We start from the raw sequence: 20,174 nt of genomic DNA, 5'->3' as shown, positions 1-20,174 counted from the left end.
TGAAAATTAGTCTTCATGTATTCCTGAGCCCACTGCAACTTGGAGTGGCCAAATAGTAGGTTTTTTATTCACACTTGCAAACTTCTTGAGGATCCTACACCTTGAGGTTTATGGAACTCCAAAGGCACCAGCGACTTCAAATACCTGTTTGCAGCTGCTCTTTTTTTTAAAGTATATTATAAAGTATATATTTTGGGGCTTTATGCCTTTAACGATAGGACAGTGGAGAGTGACAGGACGCGAATGGGAGAGAGAGCAGGGGTGGGATCCGGAAAGGACCACGGGGCGGGAATCGAACCCGGGTCGCCGGCGTACGGTGCAGGTGCCCCAGCCAGTTCCGCCACAGCTGCTCTCCTAATCCTATGAATTTTCTGGCAGAAACCTTCCTTATTATGCCTTTGTCTGCATGAACCCGCCTCTGTTCTGAATCTGCGACAAATTTCTTCACAGTACGATGATCACGCATACGTTTTCGGGAACTATCTAGTGTTTTTATACCTTGTCCAAGGTAGTGCACAATTTCACGCTTTTCAGCAGCAGAGAGATCCTTTTTCTTTCCCATATTGCTTGAAACCTGTGGCATGCTTAATAATGTGGAACATCCTTCTTAAGTAGTTTTCCTTTGAATGAGCTCACCTGGCAAACTAATTATCACAGGTGTCTGAGATTGATTTCAATGATCTGAGACTGAGACACAATACCGTCCATGAGTGTAATTGAAAAACAAAAAAATTCATGAAGGCTCAATTAGACTAATTTATACATTAGTATATAAATTATAATGTTTATGAAAATTATAACTGAGATCTGAAGTTGGCTCCTCTACACAAGAATGTTGCACAAGGTTAGTTGACAGTAGCACACACAGGGCTCCAGACTAACTTTTTGCACTGGTGCTTTAAGTGCTTCACTGAGCTGAAATTTAAACTTAAAACATCTCAATGAATTAAATAAAAATAACAGTGAGTAAATTAACAGTGCATGTCTTTTAAGGGCTTCAAACTGCACATCTCATGGCTCAATGTCTTACATACTATCCTTCATGATCTTTAGGCCTTGGCTAAACCAGCTCGCCATGCATCTTCCATAGAAATGTATTTGAGCACAATTTAAAGAGATGTTCCAAGTAGCCTGGGGGATTTTTATGTGATTTTGCAATGATTGCAATAATCATTTGACAGCCCCACAATGCAATTTACTTTTTAATTTTAGTATTTTTAAATTTTCAATAAGAACATCACTATGGTTAATGCAGTAACGAAATGGTAGGTCTATTATTATAGGCTATTGCAATGACTTGCCATGCTCGATCTAAATGTGTCCATTCAATTCACCGTACACAATGACCACAGTTATACATGCAGGGAATATTCGGGCTTTAAATGTAGCAGCGATATTCGGTTTGCGCCAAATACCGGATTAAATTGATTGATGCCATCAGAATGAGTTTACACAACTCGCGTGAAAACGAATATTGCTGTTGAAAACCGGGTTACTCCCTGCATGTAACTGCGGTCAATGACGCACTCCATTTCGGCGATATCTGTATCTTTGTCGTTGGGGAAGGCCTTGTATGCATTGTTCGCAATTTTAAGACGTCTTTTCATCTGCAATGACTCCTATAAATTTGGCGCAAGTGGCATTCCTGTACGTCGGGTTTACGTTCAAACTATTTTTCTGGTGAATAATTATTTTGGACTGAACTTGGTGAAGGGAAGTTTCACTATGCCTATCGTAGGCAACGATAAACTTGATCATCATCTCGGGCTCGTCTGATCGGTTTGCTGCTGCCAGCCGCCGAAAGGCAGTGGGGAGAGGGGACATTTATCTCGGCCTATGTGACCACACTGTAATGCAACTACATCCACTCTGTTTATCTGACGGGTCTCTGACCTCTCTCTGACCTCTCTCTCTCTCTCTCTCTCTCTCTCTCTCTCTCTCTCTCTCTCTCTCTCTGCAGCACACACATTTTCAAATTTACACACAGGCACTGGGCCACGGCCAATCAGAGGGGAGGTCTCGCCCTTCACTATCTGTGATTTGTTTAAACCACGATATTGGCCAAATATGTGTCTGTTATTGAACCAAAGGTAGAGTTTCAATGCGGGCACTTTTTCCTCTCTCGAATAGCTGGTCGCACCGGTGCAACCTCCGAATTTGTTTTTAGTCGCACTTTTGAAAAATTAGGTCGCATATGCGACCAAATTGGTTGCACTCTGGAGCCCTGAGCACACATTCTTTTTTTGTCTGCACCAATAAATAAAATAATTGTTCAGCTCAAGAGCACATCCTTCACTTACACTAATAAGTTCCTGCCTCTCGTGACGTGTACCGTGTCATCAGCAGCAATGTCTGCGTTCCGCTGTCGCCATAGTGACATTGTGACTAAATGAGGCCACTCACTCCAGAGGCTGGCTGAAAGTGTTCCGTGACCCACAAAAAAGCTGGAGCTGCAGAGCCGGTGGATAATGAGGACTGGGTTCCATCCTCCCCCAGCTCCTGCAGCCCCCCAGTGTGGCTTCAGTTCTGCACGACAGAGAGAGACAGTAGGGAGAGAGAGGGAGAGGGGGGGGGGGGGGGGGGGGGGGGGGGGGCGCTCTGGAAATGTGAGGCAGCCGTGGCCTACTGGTTAGCGCTTCGGACTTGTAACCGTAGGATTGCCGGTTCGAACCCCGACCAGTAGGCACGGCTGAAGTGCTTGAGCAAGGCACCTAACCTCTCACTGCTCCCCGAGCGCCGCTGTTGTTGCAGGCAGCTCACTGCGCCGGAATTAGTGTGTGCTTCACCTCACTGTGTGTTCACTGTGTGCTGAGTGTGTTTCACTAATTCACGGATTGGGATAAATGCAGAGACCAAATTTTCCTCACGGGATCAAAACAGTATAGATACTTATAAAATGTGAAACCGTACTCCCACAAAAGGGATGCATCCTTTACGCTAGCTGCTGCCAGCACAGATGAACCCATCACTGTCTGTGTTGCTGTGTGTGACGTTCGGGCTAATGGAGGCTAATGCTTTTTTTCGCAGAAAGGAGTGGTTGTGCCTGCAAGTCTTACCTCACACCAGGGCTTGAAAACGAAATTATTTTTCAAACGTTCTGTTCCGAACGGTTCAGGTAGGCCTATGTTTAACGTTTTCGTTCTTGCATGCGTTCCGCCACCAACATATCGGTCCTGAACCGGTTCGGAACGCAAAATATCGTTCGTTCTTAAAGTTCCGGCAGTGTTTGGCGGGCCTATCAAGTCTATTTTTGTGGACTTTACCTTTAGAATAGACGTACTCATTATTTCCCGTATTTATACCGTAGCTATGCCCAAAAATAATAAATCACAGGCGGCATCCAAAAACATTCAGATGGGCTATCCATCCCATAGCCTACAGACATACTGTAGGCCTAACCTATGCCTATAAATAATTTCTTATCAAAAATATTTCTGGATACGTGCTAAACTCCTTACCTGGTTGTAGCCTAAGTTTTATCCATATGGAGATCTTCAAAGGCTTGCGCTATAATTCCAACCCTGTTTATAAACGAACCTGTCTGTTGCCGACACGACAAGGCATGGACAGGCAAAATAGGCTTTAAAATTACGCATAGGCTACAAACAATTTCCAAATCAGTTTCAGTAGCCTACGCTACGAGCTGGCCTAAGATCCGAAGTGGCAGACGGATAGGTTACATTACAACAGCAAGACAAAATATACACATTTGGACCAAAGGTCCATTTCTTCTTTTTTTTTTTTTTAAACTGCAGAAATCAAATTATCAGCAGTTATAGAACGGAAAAAAAAAACGTTATTAACCGGTTTTGTGGATTTCAGAATAACATTTCTGTTCCGGAACAGTTGAAGACCATTTTGTTTTCGCTTCCGTTTCCGCTCCTCGTAAAATTCAGTTCGTTTTCGGTTTTCGTTTTCGTTCCTTGAACCGGTTCGGAGCCCTGCCTCACACACACTCCACCAGTGTGACGGTGTCAACAAAAAAATGCAAAAATTTTAATGATTTAAGAAAAAGTTCCTGATTTTCTTTTTCGGTCACTCCTGAAGGAGCCCACTGTGCCTAGACTAGCAGCCTGTGGAAGCCTTTGTCACTTGAGTGTGTGCAGGACAGGCTGTCAACTCTTGACCCTGTCCCTGGAACAACACAGCTCTTAAGATGGCAGGAAGTGTGTTATCCCTCATACTTGCCGGCGTGTTTGCGAAAGGAAATGTTTGGGGCTAAGTGGAGCCGAGTGCCTCCATTTAGAGGGCGCTTCCAAACGAGGCAGGCGACAGACTTTTACCGTTTTTCAGCTTGGAGTTTGAGCCTGCCAATGGCAGTTTCCCCAGGGAGGCTGTAAGAACAAGTTTACATACCCGAAACTGGCTTCATAGGACACAAAGTAGCATCTGGTTGATTTATAGTTAGACACTGTATTAAGTATTAAACAGTTGTGTGCGTGTGCGCGAATCACTCTTCTTTGATGCCTCATGAGAAATTATTTGCAGTGACCTTGCCTTATCCTCCTTATTGGTCTCTGGTAAACACACTAGCAGCATTGCAACTAGTCATGCTGCAATACCTGTCAGTGTGAAATCATTCCTGTAGTAGTGGCTTGACTATTCTCCTCTTTCCCTTGTAGCCCCCTTTACCGTTCTGATTGATTCTGGAGGGTGTGTGTGTGGTTTGCGGACAGTGTGCGTTGGAGTAGAAGAGGAAAAGCCATTACTGAGCTATAAGGATGTGGTGACGGACTATAACTGGGGCACTTTAAGATGAACAAGCTGTGACACGTGTGTGTGTGTGTCTAAGGGGAGTTTCGACAAGGAAAGGTGACATGATGGGCCACGCACACACGCACATATGTCTTCCACTCATTGAAAGGTGTGGTAGCGTCTTTGAAAGTAGAAGCAGGTGGAACAGCTGACTGTCGTAGCACATCATGATTCTGAGATCTAGGAACATCATGCATTTCAGACCCCCGTTGTTAGTCTGCTGTCAGCAAACGTGTGTGTGTGTGAAAAAGAGAAAGAGAGAAAGCATAAAACAAAGGATATCAAGATTATATTTTGCAACTTTGTGTGGTGTGTGTGTGTGTAGAAGAGGGAGAAAGCTATGTGCTGTTGTAGTTACATCAGAGCCAGTGGCCTATGTGCTGTTGTACATGGCTGAAACAGCATTTGGGGAGGATTTGTCAAGTGGTTCGTTGTGGGGGGTTAGAGGTAATGCCACCAACATTTCCCCATCAGTGCCCAACACACAGACACACACACACACACAAATGTAGCCCCTAGTTCTGAGCTCATATGTCTGGAAAATGATGATGGAATTGAAATGATGTGGTTGTAGTGCGTGCGTATGTGTGGGAGGAGGGGGTTCGTGTGTGTGTGTGTGTGTGTGTGTGTGTGTGTGGTTTTGCAATCAGACAGTCGGGGGACTTTGGGGGATTTTGGGACTCCAGGGTTCCTCCCTTGCCCCAGGCGGAGCCGTCTCTGTGAAGCAGGACTTCACATCATCATCATCATAGAGTTGTACAGTACTGCATCCCATTCATCCATCTATGCTGTGGCCAATGGCTTTATCTGGATCCCATCTATGCTGTGGCCAATGGCTTTATCTGGATCCCATCTATGCTGTGGCCAATGGCTTTATCTGGATCCCATCTATGCTGTGGCCAATGGCTTTATCTGGATCCTATCTATGCTGTGGCCAATGGCTTTATCTGGATCCCTTACTCAGCAGTTTTTCTTTCTGATTTTTGCGTTTCTTGAGATGCAAATCTAAAAACAGACCATTTCCTTCAGAAAGTGGAGAGAGAGGAGATGGATAGAAGGCGTGGACAACATGAACAGGATGTTATTTATACCTCTCCTTTTCCTTTCTTTGAGACATTCAGGAGAACTGTAGTTAAAAGGGAGTGTTAAGGAGACTGAATTAAGGCTGAGTTAAGGAAAGAAAGAGGCCAGAAAGACTGATGTTGAGGGAGGGAGAGGAAAACAATAGAGGACATTGCCTGACCAGCCAGAGCAATATATTTGCTCAAACGCCCACCTGTGGCGTCAGTATTCAGTATAGTCCTACCATTGTGTGTTACCTTTTCTGGTGTGTGTGTGTGTGTGTGTGTGTGTGTGTGTGTGTGTGTGTGTGTGTGTGTGTGTGTGTGTGTGTGTGTGTGCGAAAGCTGTTTATATTGAGAGTAGCCTAACAGGGTGAAGGTAGGGCAGGTTGGCACCATTGTGAAATGGTGCCTTTGTGTGTTCATATTCAGGTGAGGTTATCGAGGCTGTGGGGTGAGCAGGTGCGTGTGTGTTCAGTGAGCAGGTGGTGCCATGGAGGAAGCTTTGTACTGTGAGCCCCCTGCAGGTGTGTGCTCCTCTTTACACACACACACACACACACACACACACACACACACACACACACACACACACACACCCCACATACTTGCCAGGGTCACCCTTTGAAGATCAGAGGGAAAAGTGATACTGGAAAAGAGAGGGAGAGAGAGAAAAAAACCAAGTGACTCATCGGGAAACAAATGGCCCCACACACGCACGTATTGACGCACACACACACACACACACACACACACACACACACACACTTCTGCCAGGCTCGTATAGCTTGGCATAACTTCACTCACCGGTTCCCTCTCCTTCAGGGTCAAGAGTGTTCCATCTCATCCTGACATATTGCCGGCGCTCAGCCAATCAGAGCTCAGTGCTGACCTGAGGCCCTTTGTGATGCGACAGGCTCATTAGTGTGATTGGTCGGGTTTGTTTACTGCTTTTAATCACCCTGCCTGCTCCCTCTGGCTCTGGTTCCAGTCCCTCCGTTACTGCCGTTCTGTCAAACCGCCAGCTTAACGAGCAGCCCAGAGCAAAGAGGACCAGGTTTACACCACCTCCCCCAGTCTCTCAGCAACACACACACACACACACACACACACACTCACAAAGTATAAAATTGTATTTCTTCATGTAATGAACACAATATGTACCTAGTACTCAAATAATGCATTTAGCTTATTGTTGTTGTTTATTACGATTTACATATACAGTGTTGGTAGATGCTTACAGTATATCCTTCTCTCTATCCCCCACTCTCCTTTTCTCTCAGTCTCTGACCCCCCTCTCTTCCCCCCTTCTCTCCCCAATGGGTTGGTCTCTGCCAAGTTGGCCTGTGTCCTTTATGCAGCTGCAGTCCTAGTGCCTTAAACAGGTTTCCTGTCTGTCTCCACACACTGGGGTCATCTGAGCTTCTGCAGACTAATAGCAGCAATGCTAATGGTACCGAGGGGGTGCACCAACCCGGTGCTTCAGCAGGCACAAGCATGCAGATACATGCAGCTACACACACGCCGATACACGCGCGCATGCCGATACACGCGCCCATGCCGATACACGCGCGCATGCCGATACACGCGCCCATGCCGATACACGCGCCCATGCCGATACACGCGCGCATGCCGATACACGCGCCCATGCCGATACACGCGCGCATGCCGATACACGCGCGCATGCCGATACACGCGCGCATGCCGATACACGCGCGCATGCCGATACACGCGCGCATGCCGATACACGCGCGCATGCCGATACACGCGCCCATGCCGATACACGCGCCCATGCCGATACACGCGCCCATGCCGATACACGCGCGCATGCCGATACACGCGCGCATGCCGATACACACGCACACACGCCGATACACGCACACACGCCGATACACGCACATGCCGATACACACACACACACACATGCCGATACACACACACACATGCCGAAACACACACACACATGCCGATACACACACATGCCGATACACACACGCCGATACACACACAAATGCAGATACACGCACATGTATACCGATACACACACGCATGCAGATACACGCACATGTATACCGATACACACACGCATGCAGATACACACACATGCAGATACCCACACACAGGTCAATACACACACAAAGGCCAATACACACACACAAAGGCCAATACACACAGACATACTGTACTAGCTTATGTGCACGTATGCTGTAGTGGCAAATGGCACTGGCTTAAAGTTTTCAGAACGGAGCAGTTCCAAGTCTAACACACACTTTCTCTTTCTCTCAGTCTCGGTCACACTTACATTGACACACACAAATGTACACCCCTGCATCCCTGCCTGGACTGATGATGTGGCAGGACATCTATATCTAAGTCTAGTCTAGTAACACGTAGAACTCAGCGTTTGGATAGCTTCCCTCTTTATATGAACCCAGTGCATAGTCTTTATCTGAATCTGGTGTATAGGCTGCTATGTAGGCTGTCTCTGGCCCATAGGGCAACATCTGCCCTCTGTCTGCATTCTAACAGGAAGTGTGTGTGTGTGTGTGTGTGTGTGTCATGGAAGGTACTTCGCGAATGCATGTGTATGTGTGTGGGAAATGTACTTTGTAGTGCAATTATTTGTGTGTGATGTGTGCGTATCAGTTCACGGTCAGAGAAGATTCTCAGTCTTCATCTGAGACAGTAATGGAGTCGCAGTCATGGGAGACTGCAGCTTTCAAATAAACCTGACTAAGATCACACATTACATCTCGGAGACAGGCACATGTGCGCACACATACACACACAGACACTGAACAGTGTTTTTTTTATTATTGTTGTCTTTCCTGGTTTTGTATTTTGCATTAACTTTTTGGAACGTTAAATGCAAATATACAGTACTTTCATGTTTTGGAAAGTTAAATGCATCTGCTGTTTTTCGGTCAACAAGTCTGAATTGGCATTAATTAACAATGGCCAGAATAGACACACTTCATTCACTGGGTTTGTGTTTGGCTGGAAGCATTTTGCCAAAACTCACCCACAATGGTTACAGTTTGGTATTTGGATATGTCCAACCTCAACATAATAACATGCACTCATACATTTCTATCTGTGTGTGTGTGTGTGTGTGTGTGTGTGTGTGTGAGAGAGAGCGTGAGACTAACACTAGCCATGCCTGCAGCCTGGTGTGCTGGTTTGTCAGGCTGCTGTGGGCTTTGAGGTCTTGTCACCTTGGCTTGGTGTTTAGCATTCAGCCCAGGCTCCAGCGCTGCAGCGTGGCTCAGTGCCCAGCCAGCCGGCCGGCCGGCCCTCTCCCCCCCCTCTCCCCCTCCCCCCCCTCTCCCTCTCCCCCCCTCTCCCTCTCCCCCTCCCCCTCCCCCCCTCTCCCCCTCTCCAGCACCATCAGGCTGCATTGACTATCAGTTGAGCCCTGATTGCCTATTGATTCCCTGTCGGAGCGTGTTTAAAGCAGCATCCTAAAGCACACACTGGGGGCGTGGCTGCACACTTGCATGTGTGAAGTGAGAGAGGAAAAGCAGGTGTGTGGATGGTAACGGAACTAGCAGTAGGTCCGCAGATACTAACACTTTTGGTAGTTTCTCTTCTTTTGTTTGTCTCTCACTTGAGTCTCTCTTCATTCACTTTGAGTGTGATCAGTTTAAATGTTCCATAGAGGCTATTTAGTCATTGGAGCCAAAGTAAGAAACCTGAACACATTGAAAATGGCTCACTGGGTCTGTTGATTCTGATTCTCTCTCTTGTTGTATCTCCTTTCCCTCATTTTTCTCTTGTCACTGTTTGGGCTTCATTTGTACAATCTGTTCTCTCTCTCTCTCTCTCTCTCTCTCTCTCTCTCTCTCTCTCTCTCTCTCTCTCTCTCTCGTTCTTTATCTCTCTCCATCTCTCTCTCAAAAGAGAAATCGAGGCAGAGGCTTTTTTTTTTAAGTTTCCCACTCAACCGCATTGCACACCCCTGTGCTGAAAAAAACCCTCTCCTCCTCCTCCTCGTGTTTCCGCTTCACGTTCCTCAGTCACCTGCGGCACCTCCGTCCCCAGCGCCTCCATCTGTCACTGTCGGCGCCCTCCGAAACACACATCACTCGGCCCAGACGCCTATAGATCCTGCCATGGTACTGTATCCCCACACTATATTCATCACCACAGTGCCTCGGCTGCTACTCTGCGCGGCCGTATGTATGAATGGATTGATTACTCTCCGATCGATATTTTTTTCCCCCTCCTCCTCCTCCCTGCCTCTGCTGGTATTGCAGAGCAATGAGGCGCTAGTGACTCTGGTTTCCAATGAATATGTTCACGGCTAGAAGTGCTTGGCAGCGGCCACAACCTGTGGAGATTAGGGTTGGGCCCTTTTAGCAGATGCTCCATCACAGCTTAGCCGTGGACAGGGGGTACTGCATCTTAACAGGGGACAGGACCTTATGAATTATTAACTCTGACAATACATTTAAATCCATTGGAAAAACGGCCACTGAGGAATTGTTTTTTTTTTTTTTTTTTTTTTTGTGTGGCATGAAAATGCACAACGCTGAGTCTGGCCTGTAACTAGTTGCCATGAGGACGACTGTTATCTGGTTATGATGGGGACTGTAGCTTTGGAGCTCTACCGTGCTACATGCAGCACACAGGCTGGGCAGGGCAGGGCAGGGCTGAGCGGAACCCCAGAGGGCATGGGAGTGGGCCTACAGGGACCGTTTCATAAAAGCCTTTTGATTTGTTGTCAAACACGTCCAAGGCCATTAGGTGCGCACATCTGATCTGGCGTGTGGAAGTGGAGTTGGAAGTGAGTGTGGGCTGGGGTGGGCTGGGGTTGTTGTGTGTTGGGTACATCTGTCACGAAATATCATTGTGCTAATTCGTGAATTGGACATGCTAATTGGACATGGGAATACATTTAGGCGTCAGTTTCCCAGACGTAGATTAATCTTAGTCCTAAACTAAATCCCCAGTGGAGAGCTTCATTGAAGTTCTCTTAGTCTAAGGACAAAGCTTAATCCATGTCCCTTTAAGTTGAAGCCTTGCAATGTGCAGAAATGTACTGTGTGTAACTGTGTATGGACAACTAGTCCAAAGTCTCAGCTTCTCATTCATACACACACACATGTGCAGTGTGTGTGGCTGTTTAGTCTGCGGCTGTGGGAACCGTGTTTAGCAGACAGCTGGCAGAAAGCTGTGTGTAATCATGGGTTTTATGTAACAAGTTATAAATTACAGGTGTGTGTGTGTGATTGTGTGGTTTGCGTGTGTGTGCGCATAATGTTTGTCTATACATTCTGGAGGTGTGTGTGTTTAATGCAGTTATGTGTGTGTGTGTTTAATGCAGTTATGTGTGTGTGTGTGTGTTTAATGCAGTTATGTGTATGTGTGTTTAATGCAGTTATGTGTGTCTGTGTATGTCATAGGTGTGTCCTGCACAGTGTTTGAATGTCCTGTAGCACTTTATGCTGGGTCAGGCTGCACAGGGTTGTGTGCTGTTGATGTCTCTTTGGCTGCAGGAACTCCATGGGTTTCTCTCCAAAGGCCAAGACAAGCACACCACAAAACAAACGATGTACCACAATACAGATAAAAAAAAATACAGGGGGAGAGAGGGATGGAGGGAGGAAAAAACGGGGGATTCTTTCTTTCCCTCCTATGCATTCTGTTCTTGTCTTCTGGCCTGGCTGTCTCCTCTTGTGTGTGTGTTTGTATGTGATGCTGACAGGGGCTGCTGTGATGGCAAACACATTCTGTCAGGCAGACCTTTCACTTCTCCCTCCCTGAGGCACTCACACCCTCAGAGGGAAGCAGGAGCTGACGACTGAGAACCTGTGTGTGTGTGTGTGTGTGTGTGTGTGTGTGTGTGTGTGTGTGTGTGTGTGTGTGTGTGTGTGTTTTGCATTGTTTGTGTATGTACAATAATGGTGTTTACTTTCCTAGCTATGCATGACGCCCCTGTCTTTCTCGACACACACACTAGCAAGCACCAAAAACTCATACAAGCACAAGCACAAAAACACATTACTTACATCGAGACATCGATGTAAGTTCTCTACATCGAGAACTAAATTCATCTCGGCAGCTCCATCATTATGGGTGTGTGTAAACGACAGGCAGGCAGAGCTTGTTAAAGAGGCTTGTTGTAGCTGGAGCTGCACAGGGCCTAATTGCATGGTGTTAATGTGTGTGTGCCCTGGCTGTCATAATGTTGTGGTTAGCTGGCTGCTGTTAAAGTCTTAATGATGCCGGGTGTCATCATTTGAACTGAAACCTAATGATGAGGTGTGTGTGTTTGTGTGTGTGTGTGTGGTGTGGTGTGTGTAGTGTAGAGAAACACTACTGTTCTGATGGCAGCCTGTTGTTCTCCATGACCCAAGTTAAAACACACAGAGAGACACACACACACGCTCACAACTCTGCACTCCTATGTCTCACTCTTATAGAAGCACATTCATTTTTTTTTATACATAATCTTTTTTTCTTTATGTCCTTTTTTTGTCTTCTATTTGTCCATAGATACACACACACAAACAAACAAACGCACACATTTTACCTGTCCCTTTTAGACACATTTGTATACATGTAAACACAAATCTCCATTCAGCTTCTGTATCTTCTCTCGTCGCTATGTGTTGTCTCAGACACACACACACACACACACACACTCACCCGGCTGCTCTGCTCGAGCTCCTAGAATGAGCAGCCTCAGCAGTCTCAGCACCGGTCACAGTGGTGGTTACTCTCCATGGGGCCTGTGCCATGACTCACCTGGGCGTGAAAGTGTCTGTCCTTGGAACCACCGACACCCCTCACTGCACCCCAAACCTTTAATGGAAGCTCCCCCAACACACACACACACACCCACACACACACAGACACAGTTACACCCTTCCCCCATACGGCCCCCGCTCAGATATACCCTACACCCGAGGTCCCCCAGCTGTGTGTGTGTGGGTGGTAGTGGGGGCAGCCTAGTCTGATGTCTTCAGCCGCTCCGTGTGCTACAGATCGTTTACCATTTCATTACGGCGCTGGAGCGAAACCCCGCGTGTCAAGATGACTTCTGTATTATGTAGCACAGAGCACAGATAGATGGGTTTGGGCCTTTGCCACCGCCAGAGCTACACAGACCGATAGATAGATAGATAGTTTCTTTCTTTCTTTCTTTCTTTCTTTCTTTCTTTCTTTCTCCCTAGGGGAAATTCAAGGTCACAGTAGCATACAGACAACATACACACACACACACATTCACTAACAGCATTAAAAGTATATAATATTAAAAAAAACAACTAAGCAATAAGGACTGAGGATAAAAAATATACTAAAATACAAATTATACTAAATAAAACTTAATCTAAATCAATTCTGAAATATAGCTGCAAGCAGCAATGTGGGGGCCAAGCAGTGCACTATAGCAGGAATGGAGTTGCCATGGCTTGAGCAAGCACTCACAGCAAGTTTGATTGCAATTGGTTAAAGAATGGCTGAGAAATAAGATCATTTACTTTGTTATAGTGCCCCTGGAGGCGCAAATTACACCAATGTCCTTGTGCATTCTCAGAATCAGCTACCATGTCCCTGGACTTCATACACCAAAGAGTTGCTGAGATGTGAGCTCAATTTGTCTATTACAGCACCCCTAGAGGCCAAATGAGACCACTTTCCTTGCAGATTTTGACCTGTTGGTGGCGCTAGACGGCTGGGTTTAGAGGTTCGTAAATGAGTGTGAGTGGTCAGTGGAGTGTCCCGAAACTTTCTGCCAAAAAATCTGCACTTTTTAGCCAGGCGTTCTATGGGCTGCCATAGACTCCAATGGCGGAAGTGTAATAATAGGAAAAGCTAGTACCTCAATGGGTGCCTTCGCAGCTTCGCTGCTTGGCCCCCAAAAACATTATCCACATAGTGGGTGATTAATCAATCAGGTGCACTTGCAATGACTGAAGCAGGGACTGAGCCTGTGGTCCTCTGTGCATAAGGTAAGGTGCTCTTTGTGAATGAGTGTCATGGTGATGGTGCAAATGAGTAAGTCAAACAGTGCAACAGTGCAAGAATAAAGCCTATATATCTATGTATAAATAACTGTATTAAGAAAGGTATAAGTGTGATCACAATTCGGCTGTGGCATGGAGGGAGGGGTTGTGCATATGTGCTAATAAAGCAAGCAAACAGTGAGGCAGAAGACAATGGAAAAGTGGCTAGTGGACAGACAGTTCAAGACATGGAGGTGGTGAAGAGGCTGACAGAATATGCGGAGAAGTCTATTTCTCCTCTTCCCTTAAGTGATGCATTGATGGCCCTGGGGATGAATGACTTCCTCAGTCTGTCTGTTGTGAGTCAAGGCAGTGAGCGAAGTCTCCAGCTCATCAGGCTCTTCTGCTTAACAATAGTGCTGTGGAGTGGATGACACTCATTGTCCAAGATGTTGATCAGTTTGTTCAGGGTCCTTTTGTCAGATATTGAAGTGATGCACTCCAGTTCAGCTCCCACTACAGAGCCAGCTTTCCTTACCAGCCTGTCAAGTCGCCCCGCATCCTTCTTCTTTGTGCTTCCTCCCCAACATACTACTGCATAGAAGAGGACGCTGGCAACAACAGACTGGTAGAACATCCTGAGGAGCTTGCTGCACACATTGAAGGAGCGCAGCCTCCTCAGGAAGTACAGCCTGCTCTGCCCTTTCTTGTAGAGTGCGTCAGTGTTTGCTTACCAGTCCAGTTTATTGTCCAGGTGGAGACCCAGGTACTTGTAGGTGCTTACCACATATCCAGTGCCATTCAGAGTGCAAGATGGATTCCATGAACATTCATGTCTGTGTGTGTGTGTGTGCGTGTGTGTGTGTGAGAGAGTGTGAGATAGAAGGGCCGTACCACTCTTTAATGAATGATTCATTACTCGCTCCCCCCTTCCTCTCAACATGGTGAGTTTCGTCCTCAGTTTCCCTCCTCAGTCGTGTTTGTTTCCTCTCTCCAGCGTCTCTGTTGCACAGCCTCAAAGGCACCAGGCACATTTGAAAACATCACAGCAAGGGGTCCGCCTTTTTTTCTATATCATGAGGCATCTGCCATGCTCAGAGAATCAGTGTGTGTGTGTGTGTGTCTGGCTGTCTATCTGTCTCTCACTGTCTGTTTACATCTGTACATTTCTGAGGTCTGTGATAGACGTTCATAGGAAACCCTGGGTGTATGGCATACTGTATGGAGATGCAGAGTAGCACTTCTTTTGTCCAGGATGAAGAAGAGTATTTGTCTGAACAGTCATGGTTTTCAAGAACCCTCCTGTATTGCTGCTGTATTCATACCTCCCCTCCTGTACTTGGATCCACATGCACACTTACTACTGGACCTCTAACATGTCTACACTAAAGCTACCTTCTTTAAGAACTTTTTTTCATCTTGTGTGCATATGTAATGTGGTTGGGTAGAGTGAGTTTATTTTAGGCAGAAGTCAAAGCCACATGCAGAGAGCATAAACCACTTTGAAGTGTCATCTTATTCAGTGGCTCTCTAACGGGGGGGTGGGGGCGGGGGGCCCATTTAAACGGCCATTTTAATCACTGATGAAACTCTGGAAGGATTGCAGTATTAATATTCGTCCTTTCCCAATTGCAAGTTTGTGCATTGGTCAGCTAATAATGTAGCCTACAAAGTAGCCTACTTCAGTGTTTTTCAACCACTGTGCCGGGGGGCACACTAGTGTGCCGTGAGAGATCATCAGGTGTGCCGCAGAAAATTACCCAAATGTCACTCACTGGTCCAGAAAAGCAACTGTTTGCATCAAAGAATTTATAACCAAATGCTCTCATTGATTGTATGATTGCACTATTTGTGGTATGCAGGCATTGTACAACGGGGGCCCCATATCCAGTATTCACAGAATCATCACATATCCAGTTCATAACAACAATTAAATTAGATATAGTCACCTACAAATGAAACAGAGGGCGCTTGTTTTATTGAGCAGGTCTTGCATAGAAGCCATAATAAGGCCATATCTGTGTATTATTTGAAATTTTAGGCTATGGTATGTTTATTTTTTCTTCACACAGGATGTTAGTGTGCCGTGGGACATTTTAAGTGTCAAAAGTGTGCCGTGGCACAAAAAAGGTTAATAAACACTGGCCTACTTTATTCTCACCTAACTACAGACTATATTCATTTGGTCAACTTTATACAGCCCTAAAAAGGCTAAATTTAGCTTTGCTTTACTGTTGTTTACCATTGTGTATGACTTTAAACAGCTTGCGTGTTTTAACATCAGTAAAGCAGAATTGTGCTTCATTCAGCACGATAATTGAGCCCCTCTATTATTAACATTTTGACAAGTATACCAATTTACTTTGTTCTTGCCCATTTGAAATAACTCGTCTAGCTTTGCTGCCTCCATCCTTTCTGTTTTTGTTGTTTGCAGAAATACGTTTTATATCCATGATGGCCTTGAAGTCTTGAGTTAGTGAATTAGCTTAACATTGTTTGCTGGTAACCAGCAACAAGTAGATGTTGGCATGTGTGCCTGACCCGTCATTCTCTCTCCTACGCAAACCAAATGTGACGTTCCACACAGCTTAGAGTGCGTAATTCTGCTTCATAAAGTTGAACAAATGCAAGAATATAAAAGAAGAATATAAATAGCTGTCATGCAGTTTATGGGCTACAGTATAGAGTTGGGGAGTTATGTTAAACCAACTTGGAGTGAATATCCACATGGGAAATTCTTTCTCTTTAGTCATAGCTGAGAAGCCGGATGGTACGCACAGTGCATACAGCCATACGCCTGCAGGCGCCACAGACGAGCACAAGTTTAACTCCAGAAGAAAGATTTCACTTTCCCAAATAAAGAAACCTCCACTAATACAATATAACGACTTGAGTTATTTGCACTATTTAGGCTGTTTACATTGGAATTGATGTCCCCTGTGTTATGGATCCATTTGTCTGCAACACCGTAGCCTACAACATCTCTGTAGAAATACAGGAACAGCTTTTTGAGCTGAATAGTGACAACAGGTTGAAGCAGATTCAGATGCCCAATGAAACTTATTTTGGTAGGTCAGTCACTTGTGCAGCGCAGGTTTTTCCAAACTGACGGTGCTTAAAATGCAACACAACCGTGTTCAAAGCATGATGAGGACAACCTGAGGTTGTGTGTGTGTGTGTGTGTGTGTGTGTACAAAATTGAGCAGAGAATTGAACAGCTTTGAAAATGTTTAACAGTGTTTCACGTCAAAGTCAAAGTCAGCTTTATTGTCAATTTCTTCACATGTTCCAGACATACAAAGAGATCGAAATTACGTTTCTCACTATCCCACGGTGAAGACAAGACATATTTTACCAATTTAGGTCCACAGACAAACATAACATTCAAGTAAACAAAAAAATAAGTAAATAAGAGGGCACATATAATAATGAAAAAATAAGAGCAGCAAAATTTGGTTGAAATTGTGCATAGACAGTCAATAAAATACTAGTGCAAAGTCAGGCCAATAAAAGGCTTGGGTAGTTCTGTTTGACCTAAGTAAGAAAGAAAGTGGCATAGTGGTGCAAGTTATGTAAGAGCAGCAGAAGTGTTGTGTTTTCAGGACAACAACACCAAGTTGTAAAGTGTGCAAGTGGAGTAGTGCAGGCGGCCATTTTGGGTCCAATGTCCAGGATGTTATGTAGCTGAGGGTGGAGGAGGGAGAGAGTTCAGCATCCTTACAGCTTGGTGTATGAAGCTGTTGGTGAGTCTGGTAGTGCGGGAGCGCAGGCTTCTGTACCTCTTCCCAGAGGGCAGTAGATCAAACAGATTGTGAGCGGGGTGACTTGCATCACTCACAATTTTGGTCGCCTTGCGGGTGAGGTGGGTGGTGTAAATGTCCTTCAGGGAGGGGAGTGAAGCACCAATAATCCTTCCAGCTGTGTTCACTATGCGCTGCAGGGCTTTCCTGTTGTATTCAGTGCAGCTTCCGCCCCACACAGCGATACAGCTGGAGAGGATGCTCTCAATGGTGCCTCGGTAGAATGTGGTCATGATGGCTGGTGGAACATCACATTGAACTCATTCCATGTAGCTTACAGAATGTATTGGGGCTTTGAGATTGTGAAATTGTGGGAAAATAACTGAGTAAGAGTAGGATTGAGATTGCAAAAATGTGGGAAAATTGAGGAGTCACCACCATGCAGTAGTAGTAGTAGTACCCAGGTTGAAAAAGTTTGAGAACCACTGCCTCTCACATGGCCCTCATACAGCTATCGTTTGTAATATTTTATGCTTTACAATTTCTTTTTTATTGAACTTCAGTTCCTCTGTGTGTCTTGTTATTGTTTTTGAGGTGCTTTCTGAACTGTATTTCCTCTCGACATTCTGTTATCATAGCTGTTCTAACCGCGGTTGTTGTCTGCGTGTCCCTGTTCAGTGGGAAGAGGCCAGCGGGGATGAGTGGCATCCTGAACCGCCTCGGAGGGAAGAAGCAGAAGATGAGCACGCTGGAGAAGTCCCGCCTGGACTGGGACACCTTCAAGAGCGAGGAGGGCATCAACGACGAGCTGGCCATCCACAACCGCGGCAAAGAAGGGTGAGTGCTCTGGTGGTGGTGGTAGTTAGTGAGGTTGCCCTTGTGAATGCAACATGGTGGTGTTGTTGTTTGAGGCGGGGCGGGCGGGGGGGGGGGCTGGGCCGGGGATGGGCCGGGGATGGGCCGGGGATGGGCCGGGGGCAGCAGTGAAGAAAATCATCCCAAATGTGCAAATAACATGGCGGCATGCATGTATGTCCTGTAGTTTGGGTCCAAAATCCACAAGATCCTTAATGGGTTGGGCATAAAGGCAATGGAGCCGGAGTCTGCACAGTGAGTGCTTTGTGGAGCCAGGGAATGCGTAGTAAACTGAATATCAGCCAGAAAATCTGCTTCACTTTTCACTGGGTGCAAGTTGTCCAGTCATCAGGTCACCCACTCTGTGCTGCAGGTGGTTGGCATTAAGAGTTTGACCTTTCAGCAAGGCCAACATCTCCATCCTGCTGGTGAGGGTGAGAGCTCTGTCAAGGGCTCTGTTTTGGCCTTCAGGTAATGGACATGACATAGAAACCTTCCATAAGGACTGGAGATAATGCCCTCTGTTGAAGCACTAGGGAGAGCAGAAAGCACGTGCTCATTTTTGAGTGAAGGCAAACTGCAATGTTCTTATTAGGGAACACAAGCTGATTATTTTTATACAAACACATGATAAACTAAATGTATAGATACTATTGTCCATGAACTCAACAAAAAAAAAAATGTTCCAAGAGCTGAACCCAGGAGAGTCAGAGAAGATTGACTTCCCATCAGCCACTGGGGCGTGGGCCTCAGGGGATGGATTCCACATGGCATGCAAATGTGGCCTTTATTCATTTACAAGAGGCGCTCATCCAGAGCCTCTCAACATGCGCCGGCACTGTACATTTCATAAACAGCATGTAAGGCTAACGGTCACCCTACAATACAAGAACACTCTCAGACTGATTAAGGAATCGCGTTCCACAGAGACTGGGTGTATGCACAGTTTAAATGGTAGTGCTTCAGTTGCAACTGAACTCTCTCTGATGGCGGCAGGCTCATGCGTGTTATCTGGATTCAATGCTGATTTGGTGTGGACACAGTTGGCCAGCACCGGAACAGGAGTGAATCCGCTCCCTGCCAGGCTAAATGGAGGAAGTTAGGTGGGCTTTATCTACAGAGCCTCTGGAATACACACTCACACACACACACACACACACACACACACTCACACACCCACACACATGCACCCACACACACGCACCAGGCACTATCCACGCATACACTATCTACACACTGATTGCAGTCCACATGCTGCAGTTAGGGGCAGGGTAAGTGTAGCAAAGCAGAGTTTTCTGTCGGAACTGAAGCTGCTAAATCTCTCCTGGATCTCTGCTGTGTGGGCAGACACCTGCTCTCTTCCACGCACACGCACACACACACACACACACACACACACACACACACACACACACACACACACACACACACACACACACACACACACACACACACACACACACACACGCCTACGCCCAGAGAAAAAGGGATTTGGTACATGATCCACACTTATGGGTCCACCCTTCTCCATCAACCCACACACATAAAGTATGCACACACACACACACACACACACACACATACACATACAAAAACAAGCATGTGCGCCTCCACGCGCCTACCAAAAAGCAGATTTGATATATGACCCATAGTTATGTAGAAGCACTACCCACACACATACTTGTTGTGCATATACTGTCTTTTACTGCCGTCAGAGTTGCTCTGCGTCGAAGATGTAAAAATGTAAATAACATTTTGAAATTTAGATCTCACTCAAAGCAGATCCTAAGAGGCCTGGTATAGTCCTGTGT

The 20,174-nt window shown here is 46.0% G+C and overlaps 1 protein-coding gene across 5 annotated transcripts in view; it reads left to right on the top strand.

Annotated features, from left to right (window-relative positions):
• The window catches only part of cfdp1 (craniofacial development protein 1), a 53,124-nt gene that overhangs the window by 26,278 nt on the left and 6,672 nt on the right, over positions 1–20,174 (top strand). For all 5 annotated transcript variants that reach the window (XM_042108858.1, XM_042108857.1, XM_042108860.1 and 2 more), the window contains one exon: positions 18,187–18,345. In XM_042108858.1, the coding sequence (XP_041964792.1) occupies positions 18,187–18,345 (159 nt within the window). The remainder of the gene's footprint in view (positions 1–18,186; positions 18,346–20,174) is intronic.

The sequence above is a fragment of the Alosa sapidissima genome, chromosome 11 (genome assembly GCF_018492685.1).
Source record: "Alosa sapidissima isolate fAloSap1 chromosome 11, fAloSap1.pri, whole genome shotgun sequence".
NCBI lineage: Eukaryota > Metazoa > Chordata > Actinopteri > Clupeiformes > Clupeidae > Alosa > Alosa sapidissima.
This window is presented reverse-complemented; position numbering and strand designations above follow the sequence as displayed.